The sequence below is a fragment of the Drosophila miranda genome, chromosome 2 (genome assembly GCF_003369915.1).
Source record: "Drosophila miranda strain MSH22 chromosome 2, D.miranda_PacBio2.1, whole genome shotgun sequence".
NCBI lineage: Eukaryota > Metazoa > Arthropoda > Insecta > Diptera > Drosophilidae > Drosophila > Drosophila miranda.
The window spans coordinates 11,856,646-11,869,750 of NC_046675.1; the positions used below are offsets into that span (position 1 = coordinate 11,856,646).

Here is a 13,105-nt window from a genome sequence, read left to right on the forward strand (position 1 = left end):
TTTCTTTGCTAATCCTTTAAGCTATCCATTCGTTTATTCATATAATCAAAGATACTTTTATAAGATGGTAATATATAATACAATAAGTAGGTAGAGCTTTTAAGCAAATCGTCTTCAAGGAGACCCGCGTGTAATCCTAACCCTTAGTAACAACTATACCTGAGCACCTCCAGTTCCAGTGGCTGGCATCATTCCTACGGATGCGGCCGCGTATGTGTATTCCTGGCCATTCTCAGAGATGAACGTCGAGGGCCGCCTGCAGTTCCAGTGGCGAGTCGCGGCAGACGTGGATTAACAGGTGGGCCCATAACGCGATCGACAGGATCAGCTTGAATCTCAATGGGCGGCAAAGGAGAGGCAGGAGACCACTCCGAGCTAGAGCTGGAGCCTGGAGAATCGGATCTGTGTGAAATACAAAGGGATCATTCTACATACATTTAATTACAGATAGGATTGGCCTGTTACCCCGCTGTGTAGATGGGCGGCAGCTTCTTCTCGTAGCTGCTGGTGCTAGGCGTGACGACGCCCGCATGGATTTCCTGCTGATAGAGGCCGTAGAGCTCTCGCAGCTCGTCCGGCAGATCCACGTTTCCCTCCTCGATGAGCCGCCTCTGTGAACTGATGATGTCCTCGCACAGGCGCCGCTGCCTCTCGGCCCGGAGCAACTGAAGGTCACGTCGTCGCAGCTCCGCCTGGCGGGCCAGTCTCTCCGCCTGCAGGGACACTTTGTCCGCCTCCAGCTCGTGGACGCGACAGAGCAGGGCCAGCAGCTCCCGCTCCTCGTCGCTGCTGATGCGTTCCGGCAGCTCCTGAAATTTAAAGACAGTTAAAGTCTGCGGGATAACTGATTCTGGGTGAGCTTACGTCCTCCAGCTTGACGCCCTTTTGGCGACACTGCTCCAGTTCCTGCTCGGTGCGCTCTCGTATCTCCTTGTAGCGTCTGTTCTCCTTCTCAATTGCCGCCAGCTCGCCCCAGGCATTCTTCAGGGCCACCGAACCCTCGGATTCGACATCTGTACAGGAAAAATCAATCCTCTCTAAGCTAAGCAGTATCCAAGAATGCTTACCATCCTCGCCCATTGCATCGTAGAGCTTGCCAATGCGTCCCTGCCAGTGGGAGATGATCATGTGCTGGCGTTCGGCATCCAGCTCTAGGCCCAGGAGGTGACTCTCGGCCTCTAGGAGCTTGCGGCGTAGCTTCATTTGCTGCTTAAAGGTAAGCACAATCTGCTCCCGCAAGTACCGCAGCTCCGTCTTCCTTTGATCGTCCGGCTCCTCGACCTCGACCTCGACTGGCGGTTGCTGGATGCTGGCTGTCGTCGCCATCGCCGTTGCCGTTGTTGTTGCCATTGCAGCCGCTGCTTTTCCGCTGCGTGGCCTATCGGTGAGCATTTTGGTGCGCAGGCGGGAGACTTCGTCGCGGAGCTCTGAGACCAGGCTCTGGTAGTGCTTGGTGGGGAAGTCCTTGAACTCGTCAATGTACACAGAGTTCTGCAGTTTGGTGGTAATGCTGTTGGCGCGATCCGCATACACGAGGGTGTTCTTCGTCTCGTCGCGGTGCTTGCTCTCGGGCGCCACGTGGGCGATCATGACTGTCTTGCAGCGGCCGCTCAGGGCCTCCTTGAGCAGGCGTGTCAGCTTGGAGTCGCGATAGTTGACGTAGCGGGCCCCGCCGGACAGGGCGTTGATGCAGTTCCCCAGCGCCAGGAGGCTGCGGTTGATGTGGGCCCCCTCCTGGAGTCGCTTGCCCCGGTTCTTGGTCTTCTTGGCCCGCTCTGAGCCAGCCAGATCGGTGAGGAAGAGACGCCCCTGCTTGGTGCCCAGCGGAGTGCGCGTCTGAACCGTGATACTGAGCAGGGCGTGGCTGCGGGAGGAAGTCTGGTTGGCGGCCGTTGGCTCCATGGTCCGGGCCTTGTTACCCTTCATCAGAAGGCCCACCACCTCCTTGCGACTGGACGTGGTGATCTCCGATAGACCGGCCACCGTGATCCGCTGTCCGCGATTATCTTCGCGCAGCTCCAGCGGTCCTCCCGGATTGAGCAGATCGCGGATGAGCTCGTTGTAGATCTCTAGATACGAGATGGAGACCTTGCAAGCCCCCTCCTCCTCCACGGACTCGATGTGCGCAAAGATGTCCTCGATAGCGCGCACCATCAGCCCGATGTCCTGGCTGCTCACATCCGCCTCGCACCCGGAGGCAGCAGTGGGCGGGGCACGGTCACTCGTCGCTGGCTTCTTGCGCGGCACAGGGCCGAGCATGGTGTGCGTCTTGCCGGATCCGGTGGCTCCGTAGGCGAACACGGCCGCATTGAAGCCGCTGAGCACATCTCGCACCAGCGGCGCCGTGGTCGTCTTGTACACCTGCTCCTGTGTATCGTTCTCCCGGAACACATGGTCGTAGGAGTATTGCCGCGGACGATTCTTGCTGCCATCATCGTACAACAGCGATCCACCGGAGATCACGTCGATGCAGCGCTCAGCGGCCTCCAAACTGGGACGTACTCGAACTGCCACCTAAAAACAGATTCCGGATTAGGGATTGCTTGTGAGGCGATGTAGACATCTCCTCCTCCTGCGACTTACCACTAGACGCTCATCCTGCGCGGTTTGCGCCGTTGCAATGGCTCGTCCTTGGGAGGAATTGCTTCCTCCACTACTGCCCGACCAACTGCCAGCTCCCGCACTGGCTGCCATGTCCAATTGATGGTGGTCAGTGGTCGAATGTCCTTTGATGGACACGTGCCGCCTGGCCTGGCTGATGACCTGCCGGCTGCCGGGGATGGGAACCAACAAAACCATTACAAATTGTGTCAATTTGTTGTCAACAATCGTACAAATGTCATCAGCCCGGCAACTCCCTCGCTGGCGCGCTGTCCTAATGGATTTGTAAATTTGCGCGCCAAGGTCCTGTCCCGAATGAGTTTGAAGCAAAGGGCTGGGTCACCCACGAGTCCTTAAGGGTCCTGCTTACCTCTGGAGCAGTTGGCGTGAGCCATAAATCAAGCCGTGAACTTGAACACCCCCAAAGTCTCTGCGTGTCTTGGCATGCAAATCATTGAAGGTTTTTCCCGGGAGCGGGAACAAGAGTTCGATGTCAGGTCATCGAGTGGATACTTTACTGTGTACTGGTACTCAATAAACTGGGGAAAGTTCCATGAACCTATCCCAAGGGTCTATAAACACCTTGAAGACTTTAGGGGAGTAATAGCTTCTGGAAGGTTGTTCTGAAACCCCACCATGAGTTTCCGAATATAGTTTAGGGCTTTTCGCACCCAAATATATCATGTTTGTTTCAAGGCAACGAGCTATCAAGGTATTGTACTCAGGGACATGAAAGGACCAAAGAGGTTTCAATGAACTTAAAAGTGTTAGGGGACTATTAGGTTCTAAAATATTGGTTTGTTTTAATCGCCCTGAAAGATTAATCTTCTTTTATGGTCCTGTTAGATTTTCCTCTTCCCAAAATATCGCGAACAACTTGTGACACTCAAAATTATCCGATTCATGTTCATCATTGATTATGTACTCAATGATTCTGGACCATCCGAATCTTTTTGAATACCCACATATTCGCATAGTTCTGGAACCATCCGGAGTCTTCTTGTGGCGACTGTACTCAATGAAAGATGGAATCCCTTGTGATCTAGAATCTACTTTCCGACTACAGTTCTTCCATCACTTTATCCACTAGATTGGCTGTTGCAAAACCCATTTACCTATCAATTCAGGCTACGTGCTAACCTCTGACCCTCAACCAACTGTCGCTTCAGCCCATCCTATCCCATAACTATTTAATTTAATTGAAAGCTGCTTAATTATAAAACGTGTGTGACCATCGAAGTTGTGTGGTGTCAAGTGAAATACATTATTAACTTTAATGCCATGTCCGGTGGTTGGCAGTAATAGCCCAGAAAGCATCCGCGGCGCGTCACTTTCTCCTCAAATATGTACACAAATTACAGGCCTCGAGTGTCAACAAAGGGACATGGTCATGGCTGGGGCTCGAGTGGGGGACACTCTTCAGGGAGTGCTCCGACCAATAGAGAACGTCAAACGATGAGGGACTCCGCCACAACTAATTTGATAATACTACGTAAAATCGATTCAAATACTTTAATGAGCGCCAACCCAATCCCACACAAAATCCTTCCCAACCCCCGAAAAGAGTCCAAAGCAAACCGCGAGTGGAGAGACCTCAACACCTTTCCCAGTTCTCGTTTCATATTCCACGTACATACATGACAGGCTTTTGTCGTTTATTGAATTTGTGTAAATTGCCAGCAGACACGACAGCCGGTGGACAGGTGGACTCCTGGCGGTCTTCTATGTGGAGGCAAATCGCTTGGAATGCGATTGGAGGTTGAGTGGTTGGCTGGTTGGATAGGGGGCTGCGTGGTTTGCTTTGTCTTCGTTTGAGGCTAATGTTTTTAATGTTTTGGTATGGCGCGTTTTGATTTGCCTCTCTCTGTGGGCTACTGAACCCCCGATCCCCGACAATGAGGTGGTAATATTTGTATACCACATTCTGCCCCCGTTTTAGTTTTCTTTTTTTTTCATCCATAGTGGAGCTCATTAGTGGACATCGGGAGTGGGAATTGGAGCAGAGGAGGAGTGGGGATTTGAGTGCCTTTTATGAGGGGAAACCACTGTTCAAATGGGTTCAGAGTCCTACCGCAGGGGGGAATTCCCGACTTTTTGTGGTGAGGCACAGTTCCAACGCATCAATCGTAGATAAGTAATAACAGTTGGCAAAGACTCTTTATGGTTAATGATTTTGACAGGCCTCCTAATGAGCCAAACAATGAAGAGCCTTTTGGAAAATAAGGGACCCTAGACTGACTGACAGACAGACAAAGGTTTTCAAGGTAAATACGGGCTTTAGATAGAGATCCTATTGGAAAAAGAGGTACTGAAACGTTGAAAATTAATTGAAATATTGTCTCAGCAAAGATCAGTACCTATAATAACCCATTAAATAAAATCATCAATTCTTTTTAATCTAATACTGGACCCCAACTATGCTAAATACAGAACAGAGATAATCCTTATACAACTTATACTTATAAACTTATAGAAAACTAGTACAATGAAAGTAATTCATTAGTTCGATTAAAGAAAGGTTTCTTTCTCTGAAAGAGAGGTTTCTAAGAAAAATACGGCTATAAAATGGAGGCTTTTTACAATAGAAACCATAGATTGCCGCAACCAATTTATAAAAACTGTTGATTATTTCTGTACTTACATATGTACCTATGCATATATAAGTGAAGGACCTATAAGAACCAAGTCTAATCAGATAAATCGAATGTAACTATTCAATAACTGATCCAAGAAATATGTTTCCAAGCTTCAGATAGGCATCAGAATAACAAATCAATGGAATCCATCTATATTGATACGGGAAAGTAAAATACCTGTAAGAACCTTGTCAAATGAGTTTCAGTGTCTTCATGGATTTACAACAGAAATGATTCCAAGCCAAACAAAGACTGTAGACAGAACAACAAACGTTGACAAATCGCTGGAGCCGTTATTTTAGGCTTCGAAAAAGTGCTACTCTCTCCCCGAGTGCTCCTCTGCCTCTACCTCGTATAAGAACCAAGACCAATCACGGTTTAACCAAAGTTGCCCAAAGGCTTAGACTGTAATTACCCTCGGGGGAACGTTGCGTATACGTAGCAGGCTTGTGATTGATGGCCAGGATTGACTTAATTACCCGAAAGCCATTTCTCTGGGTACCTCCGACCATGGCTATTTTTAGGCACCTCATCAGGTAAAGTGACCAGCCCCCTGGCTGTTGCATTTCCAGCTTAAATGACGTCATGCAAGTGCGAAAGCTTTAACCTTCATTAGGTTTTGGGGTAAAACATGAAAACGTGTGGTGTGTAGGGAAATGCTGTGCGTGATAAGGTCTCAAGAACTTGGCCAATAAGTGGGCCAACTTATCCGCATTGTTTGTACACACAGTCAGGCCGAAAAGTATTCGCATATCTCACACATTCGGCACACAACAAAATGGCCAGTGGCTGGCTACGAGACTGGGGAGGGGGTGCTGGCCCCAATCTCTGACATGAAATAATGTAATATTTTACAGTTGAGCTGAAAGCAAACCCGATTCGAGGATAAGGCAACCCCCAAGTAGGTCAATTAAATGCGGTTCCTGCAGAGCCCCCTTCCCCCATTCCTGAAACATGCTCTCGTATTGCAGAACTCAAAGATCGATTATATAAAGAAAACATTTGATAACAACTTCTGAAGCACCTCTGCAAAATGGCGCACTTACAAATAGTTTTGTTTCGTTATATCCGCTGTGTTCTTTGCTGTGTCACTGCACCCGAAAACCGAAGAAACTTTACCGTCAAAAAGTTTTAAAACGGAAGAAAAAACTGAACCGGTGAACGGACGAATCGGTTGGGGGTCGGACTAAAACAAAAAACTTCCGAGTTACAACCGGCTTGAACCTTCCGCGACGACGGACAACACTCAACTGGTCAGAAATAACGAAATTATAGGCATAGCAGGACGTATCCTGGCCCGAGCCCAAGCGTTGGGTTGGGTGGGGTGGGAGAGACGGCACGGTACAATCAATTTTTGTTGTTCTTTGTGGGGGGTTGGGTTCCTTTCGGTTGTTTTTCGTTTGTGAATTGTTGAAATGCTAATGCGCCATTTTGCATACATTTCAGGTGGAGTTTGAGCAGCAGTTGGCCCTCGCATCGTGCGCTGGTCAAGTGTCGGATCCGAAGAACTATTTCTTGGGGTCTGTTGGGGTCCACTTTAATAATTGTCGACAAATAAGTAAGGCATTCTCGCGAGGCTTAGCACATTTTATGCAAATCACTCTGACACAATCGTCTGTCGGACGGCACGTCGAAATGGTGAGGCATTTCCGCCACGTCAACTTCTACTATTCCCTCAAATAATAAATGAGTGCTTTTTTCCGAGTTTATTTCATTTCCTTGATGCGAACTTAAAGTTTTCTCTGGGAAAACAGGACAAGACATTGAAATGTTTATGGAGCAGCATGTCGATGTCGATGGGGGAATGATTATGATTGATTGATTGACTGATTCGGTCGAGCGGCCTAAATAAAAGAGTGTTGGCATACCTATAGTACACCCATCCATCCATCCAGTTGGGGGAGTGAGTGGAGGATGGATGGATGGATGGATGGAGGGATGCATGTCAAAGGACTTGCATTTGCATTTCACTTTTTGGCAGGGCCTCCCTCCAATTAAGAAATTTTCCTTTATGGGCACACACACGTGAAGGTCAAGAAAAACTACACGGTCAAGAGTACAAGGACTGGCGCGGTCTAGTAATTGAAATTTTTATTAGCTATTATTCATACGAATACGAATTACGAGTACGAGTACATGGTAGAGCGTGTTGCATATTGTGTATAGATTTGATTTGATTCCGTTTTCGGGCAATTCCATTTCCATTTCGACTAAATATATAATTGCAAACAATATTCACGTTGCGGTTCGTAAAAGTGCAGACAAAGGCAAAAGAAATTGCAAACGCAAACGAATACGAAATATCTAACAAATTAAATGCTAACTGAAATTTGTTTAACCTACGGCATTATTGCTGGATGTATGGGGGGATTCAGGGGGGTAATGATCCAAGCGGAAGGCAAACAAACAAAGAAAAATCGCTTGACAAAACTGTGGGCAAATATTTGGTTTGGCTTTCCACGGATGCGGGCGGGGGGTGGACAGGACACGAATTCGTCTAGATATAGGATTCGAATGTCTTTCGTTATTAATTATTAACTTGCTTTTTGCAATATTTTCTGCTACTAAAGTGTAAATAGTTTGAGTTGGCAGCAAACGCGCTCTCAGGGCTCTGCTAAATGCGTTCCAAATGTACTCCGAATCCCTCTTCGATCTCCCCTTCGGCAATTCGGAATGTGGACAATGGATCCTGTGCTTGGTATTAGACTAAATGCAGCTTGAGGCTGATTTCTGAAGAGTCTGACAATGGAATACTTGTTCTCGCCTTGTGCCTAGTGTTTGTGTGTGTGGGTGTAATTGTATAATTGTCCTTATCAAAATATGCTCAAAATCGTTATCGTCATTGTCAAACGGGTCTGTGCCGGTCTTTAGCTTCCAAAAGAAATCGCAAAAAGATTTTAGTAGTCTCGTGTGTTCTTTTGGGAACGGCTGAAGACGGGAAAAGACCAGATAATGCAGATTATTGTAATGGTTGGCATGTTTTTAGAATACGAAGCAGCGGCAGCAGCTCTAATTAGACGCAGGGCTCCACATAGTTGCCCGGAAAGAGGCCGGTCACGCCATCCATGACGCCCTCCCACCAGCCATCGTCGTTCTTCTTGAGCACATACAGCACCGAGCTCTCCTGGAAGCTGAGCTCATCATCCTTGTCCGCATAGTAGTCATAGATGGCCACCACTGAAAGTTATTCAATAAATATTCTGTTCTACGGTGACCCACACACAGGGAAAGCCTCACCCTTTTCTATAAAGTTCTTGGGCACCCAGCCAGGCAAATTTTGATCCTCCGGCACAATGGGCGCCAGTTGGGGGCCCGTCGAGGTGCGTGGCCTGCCAAAGTCCTGGTGCTCATCCTCTGGCGGCGGCGGTGGCGGCAAAGGCGGTGACTGCGAGCCCGGACGTGCGAAATTCAAGCTGAAATGATTCCTGTGTAAAGTCAAGGGTTAATCAAGTGCTGCGGATATATGTGGAACATAGAGAAGTAACATGCAATTTACCGATTCGGATTCCTTGGATGTTGCATAGAGAACAATGAAATGAGTTACATATACAGGCAGATGCAGGGGATGCGGTTGCGGGATGCGACTTACCTGTTGATATTGCGACCCAGCGTATGCATTCCGATGTGGCTCTGCTCGGTCATCTCGTGCTGCGACACCGTCAGCGGCGAAGGAGGAGCTGCTAAGTATCAAGAAGCGATTATTAGCCTTCGCTGGGGGCATCACTTCAAGCTAACTCACGTGGCATACTGCTCCTGTCGTCGTAGGTGGTAGGCGGCGGCGGTGGCAGCGATTGCATCATGCCCGCCGAGGGTAGATTCACATGCGTGGCTATCTGCTGGCTTGGGGGCATGGGCAGCGCACTGTATCCCGCGGCACGCTCATTGCCCGCTGCCCCTCCGCCCATGGTGGTGGTGGTCATCGTGGTGCTGGACGAGGCCGTAGACATGCGCTTCGGATGCCCGATCGGATAGTTGGGAGCGTAGTGCGAGGGCACTTGCGGCGGATTGACCACCGGCGGAGTGCGGTACTCCCGTGAGCTCTTGCCCAGCGTCCCGGTATTGCTCACCGACTTGCCCAGGGTGCCCGTATTGCCCGCACGCGACATTTGCGGCGGTGTCGGGGGCTTGGTGGTGGGCGGCGGACCCACCGAAGGCGGTATAAGGGATTGCACAGACCCGTGGCTGGAGCCGCGGTGCTTCTGACGCACCTGGTGCTGGGCAGAGTTGATGCCATGCCCTATCTCGTCCAGAATCGAGTAGTCGATCGGTTTGCGCACATACTTGATGGGCTTCTCCGGATTGATCGGAGCCACAATCTTGAATTGCCGCGAACTCACTTTGTTGGCGGTCAAGACGCCAATTTCCCTGGAAAGAAGGGTTTGAATATCGAACAGGACACAGGGGAGACACCGCGCTTACCTCCTGGCCACCTTCTCCTTGTGAATATGCACCGTCTGGGCGATGTGATTCATCTGCGACTCCATCTCGCTGAGCTGCTGTGCCTGCAGCTCGAGGAGCTGCATGTAGCTGTAGGCCAGGGTGTTGATCTGGTAGGCGACGCTGGCCAGCGATTGGGTGGTGTAGTTCTTGGTGGCCTCCAGAGCCCCCTTCTTGTTGTCCGCCCGGTAGTAGGTGTCCTCGCAGTAGTCGGCCACCCGCTCGAGATTGGTGTAGCTGTCTCGCAGGCTCTGGCGGCCGTCGGGGATCTCGGTGCGTATCAAAGATGCTAGTTCGTCCATTATGTTGTCACTGGCCATGGGGGCTTCGGTTAACATGGGTGTGGATGCTGTCCAAAGAGGAAAAACTATCAGCTTTACTTCGTTTTTCACGGCATGTAAACATTTAGGGCGGTGACTGGCCTCTGCTGACGTCGGCAGCGACTGCGAATGCTTCACCAGCGACAGAGCTGCTCTCTGATTGCCCACCAGACCGTGGATAAACGCCGAACCTAATTGCTACTCACTTTATTTACTATGCGATTGCACTATAAATGCTTTTTTGTGTCGATTTGGTCGCGTTAAATGCAATTAAATGCAGTTTTTCTTTACATTTTACCAAGCGCAGCGTGATTTAGCTGGAGAAACATCGATTACACTATCGAGTTGCTATCGATGGTGCCCTTGCACTATCGTTGCGTATGTTATGAATATGCCCGTACAGTATTTTCATACCAATCCTTTGGTCACACTAGGCGGCTGTGAGTAATAATTTCTTTCGATACAATTGGATTTATTTTTTAAAATGTCTCATCAAACGGGTATTCGAGGTTAGTTCTTATCTAGAAGCATATTAAAAGCAAGGCTAACATTCCTTTGTGCTTCCGCAGCTAACGAGCAACTGGCAAAGGTGCTTGGAAAGGCCAAAAACGGGAAGTTGCGGGTGGTAAAAGTATCCATAGAGAATGGTGAGTGGAATCTACTTATACACACCATGTATACTGTGTATCCAGTGATAAGCACACGGCTTCCGGCCTCTCTTCCGCCCCCACAGAGCAGCTCAGCTGCAGCGCCACAGCTGATGCGAAGAAGGATTGGGAGCGCGACTACGATAAGCTATTGGGGCCGCTGCTGGAGGAGAATGTGCCCTGCTACATATTGTACCGGCTAGACGCAAAGATACCGCTGGGCCACAGCTGGCTGCTGATCAGCTGGATCCCGGACACGGCCAGCATCCGGCAGAAGATGGTGTATGCCTCCACCAAGGCCACGCTCAAGACGGAGTTCGGCTCCTCGTACATCACAGAGGAGCTGCGCGCCACCACTTTGGAGGAGACCACGCTGGAGGGCTACCGCAAGCACAAGCGGGACTTTGCTGCTCCCGCACCGCTGACCATGCGCGAAGAAGAGCTCAAGGAGCTGCGCAAGACAGAGGTGCACACCGAAATCAGCACGAACACACGGCACCAGACGCTTGGAGGTATCTCCTGCCCCCTGACGGATGCCACGGTGGCCGCTGTGCAGGATCTGGTGCGTGGCAACTACGACTACTTGCAGTTTCGCATCGATCTGGAGGAGGAGCGCATCCATGTCTCCCATGCGGCCCAGGTAGAGCTCTCCGCTCTGCCCAAGCAGGTGCCCGAGGATCATGCCCGCTACCATCTGTTCCTGTTCCGGCACACTCACGAGGGGGACTACCAGGAGTCGTATGTGTTTGTCTACTCCATGCCCGGATACACGTGCTCAGTGCGCGAGCGCATGATGTACTCCAGCTGCAAGGCGCCGTTCCTCGAGCAGCTGGCGGCCCTGGGAGTCGATGTGGTTAAGAAGGTAGGTGGAAAGGTCTGCCATTCCGATTCCTCGGCTAATTTTATGCTCCTTCAGCTGGAAATCGACAACGGTAACGAGCTGACTGAAGCCTACCTGCTGGACGAGCTGCATCCAAAGAAGATATTGCATCGTCCGGCATTTGCCAAGCCCAAGGGCCCACCGAATCGGGGCGCCAAGCGCCTCACGCGTCCCTCCAATGAAGACTAAGTCTGAATCGCAATCCCCACCGAGTCAATGCTCTGCTGCACCTTCTACTTTCAGTTTCCTAGCAAAGCATTTAATTTATTTCATATTACATGTCTACATGTCTTCTCTTCTTTATGTTGTCTTCCGTATCCAAGTCTTTACTGTCCTGAATCGTATCCAAATCCTTAGTTGCACTAGGCATCAACTGAAACAACGCATAGCAGCAGCCATTGTGGGCTTCCTTAAATGTATTTCTGTCTAACTTAAATGGACATATATGCAATTTATTTAAATTAAACTCTGATCTAAGTCTACATTTTGTACACTTTTTACTTAACGGAGTCCAGGGATACCTCTTCGGGCACACGATTGTCGTGGGCCTTGAACAGCTCGGGGTGTTCGTCCTCTGACAACTTCTTGAATGCCGCCTGAATGTTGTCGTCGCGATTCACTCGCCACTTGTACTGCCAGTACCGCACCTCCTCCATGGATGTGCCCGAGGCCTTCATCAGCAGCAGGGAAGTCACGCCAGCAATGCCACCAAGGAAACCACTGATAATGCCGCCAGCAGCCATGCCCCGAAGACCCAGATTCATTTTGTAGGTGGCACCAGTTAATGAGCCAGCGGCAAGGTACTCGTAAATGGAGGATTTGTCGCGATAAACTGAGATGCAGGTGATGATGCCACTAAAAGAGAGACAAATAGTCAGTTGGGATCTATTTTAAGTTCATGCTTGAAGCACTCACAAGTAGGAGGTCGTGAAAAGACCCACACGCCAGCCCCATTTGAAGCCGCCTTTGGCAAAATTCACTGTGAACTGATCCTGCAGTTTTTTCTGTAATCAAAACTCAAAGCTATACGATTAGAGCGCTCAAAAGTGTAGGCCAGACACTCACCTTGGCATCAAAGTGGGATTTAAAGGCTGTGGCCTGATTGTTCTCCATAAAATTCATGTATCCCACCCGCGATTGTGTAACGCCGCCGTAGATCGCTCCAATGAGGAAGCCCAGGAACCCAGCCTGGTAAATGGAGTTTAGCTCGGAGGATATGCTGCCAAATTCACTGTTTAACCATGGATAATTATCATTAGTCCTGGAAAAGTTCTTATTATCCACATTTTACTCACTCAATCGTAAACATATGCTTCAGGCGCTCGAGTCCAGTTTCATTTGGCGGTTTACTGGCCAAATAGGCTTTGTATGTTTTGTTCTCCTTGTCGACGATGTCGTCGGGGGAGTCCTGTATGGCCGGCAGAATGCCGGCAATCAGAAACCGGCCTCCTTTTCTTAAAAAACTCATTCGAAAATATTATCGCCGTTGAATAACAAGAAAAACATGCGAAAGACCAGCTGTTGACCGGCTGTTGTTTCAGTGCTGCAGACATCGCTGTTGTCGATGTCTTGAGAGCAAAACAT

At 49.5% G+C, this 13,105-nt stretch overlaps 4 protein-coding genes across 8 annotated transcripts; 1 reads left to right on the top strand and 3 right to left on the bottom strand.

Moving 5' to 3' along the window:
- Positions 1–9: 9 nt before the first annotated feature.
- LOC108155470 (kinesin-like protein KIF19) lies at positions 10–7,187 on the bottom strand. 2 transcript variants are annotated; one of them, XM_033389991.1, is made up of 6 exons: positions 6,284–7,187; positions 2,584–2,770; positions 1,068–2,514; positions 865–1,013; positions 466–809; positions 10–402 (listed from the first exon to the last, which is right to left on the bottom strand). In XM_033389991.1, the coding sequence occupies exons 2-6, from the start codon at positions 2,692–2,694 to the stop codon at positions 195–197; spliced, it is 2,259 nt and encodes a 752-aa protein (XP_033245882.1). In that variant the 5' UTR covers positions 2,695–2,770; positions 6,284–7,187; the 3' UTR covers positions 10–194. The 2 variants fall into 2 exon arrangements, with proteins under 2 accessions (XP_033245882.1, XP_017141780.1); XM_017286291.2 differs by having other exon boundaries at positions 2,584–7,187.
- Positions 7,188–7,310: 123 nt separating this feature from the next.
- LOC108155471 (abl interactor 2) lies at positions 7,311–10,328 on the bottom strand. Of its 4 annotated transcripts, none has more exons than XM_017286293.2 (7): positions 10,201–10,328; positions 9,657–10,023; positions 8,977–9,602; positions 8,827–8,914; positions 8,734–8,745; positions 8,475–8,662; positions 7,311–8,414 (listed from the first exon to the last, which is right to left on the bottom strand). In XM_017286293.2, exons 2-7 carry the CDS (start codon positions 10,010–10,012, stop codon positions 8,251–8,253), a joined length of 1,434 nt encoding a protein of 477 aa, XP_017141782.1. In that variant the 5' UTR covers positions 10,013–10,023; positions 10,201–10,328; the 3' UTR covers positions 7,311–8,250. The 4 variants fall into 4 exon arrangements, with proteins under 4 accessions (XP_017141782.1, XP_017141781.1, XP_017141784.1 ...); XM_017286292.2 differs by having other exon boundaries at positions 8,827–8,917; XM_017286295.2 differs by lacking the exon at positions 8,734–8,745.
- Positions 10,329–10,391: 63 nt separating this feature from the next.
- Positions 10,392–12,001, top strand: LOC108155473 (twinfilin). Its single transcript, XM_017286296.2, has 4 exons — positions 10,392–10,503; positions 10,564–10,641; positions 10,728–11,503; positions 11,558–12,001. The coding sequence occupies exons 1-4, from the start codon at positions 10,479–10,481 to the stop codon at positions 11,708–11,710; spliced, it is 1,032 nt and encodes a 343-aa protein (XP_017141785.1). The 5' UTR covers positions 10,392–10,478; the 3' UTR covers positions 11,711–12,001.
- Positions 11,953–13,089, bottom strand: LOC108155474 (RPII140-upstream gene protein). Its single transcript, XM_017286297.2, has 4 exons — positions 12,817–13,089; positions 12,587–12,752; positions 12,437–12,525; positions 11,953–12,376 (listed from the first exon to the last, which is right to left on the bottom strand). The coding sequence occupies exons 1-4, from the start codon at positions 12,987–12,989 to the stop codon at positions 12,019–12,021; spliced, it is 786 nt and encodes a 261-aa protein (XP_017141786.1). The 5' UTR covers positions 12,990–13,089; the 3' UTR covers positions 11,953–12,018.
- Positions 13,090–13,105: the final 16 nt, after the last annotated feature.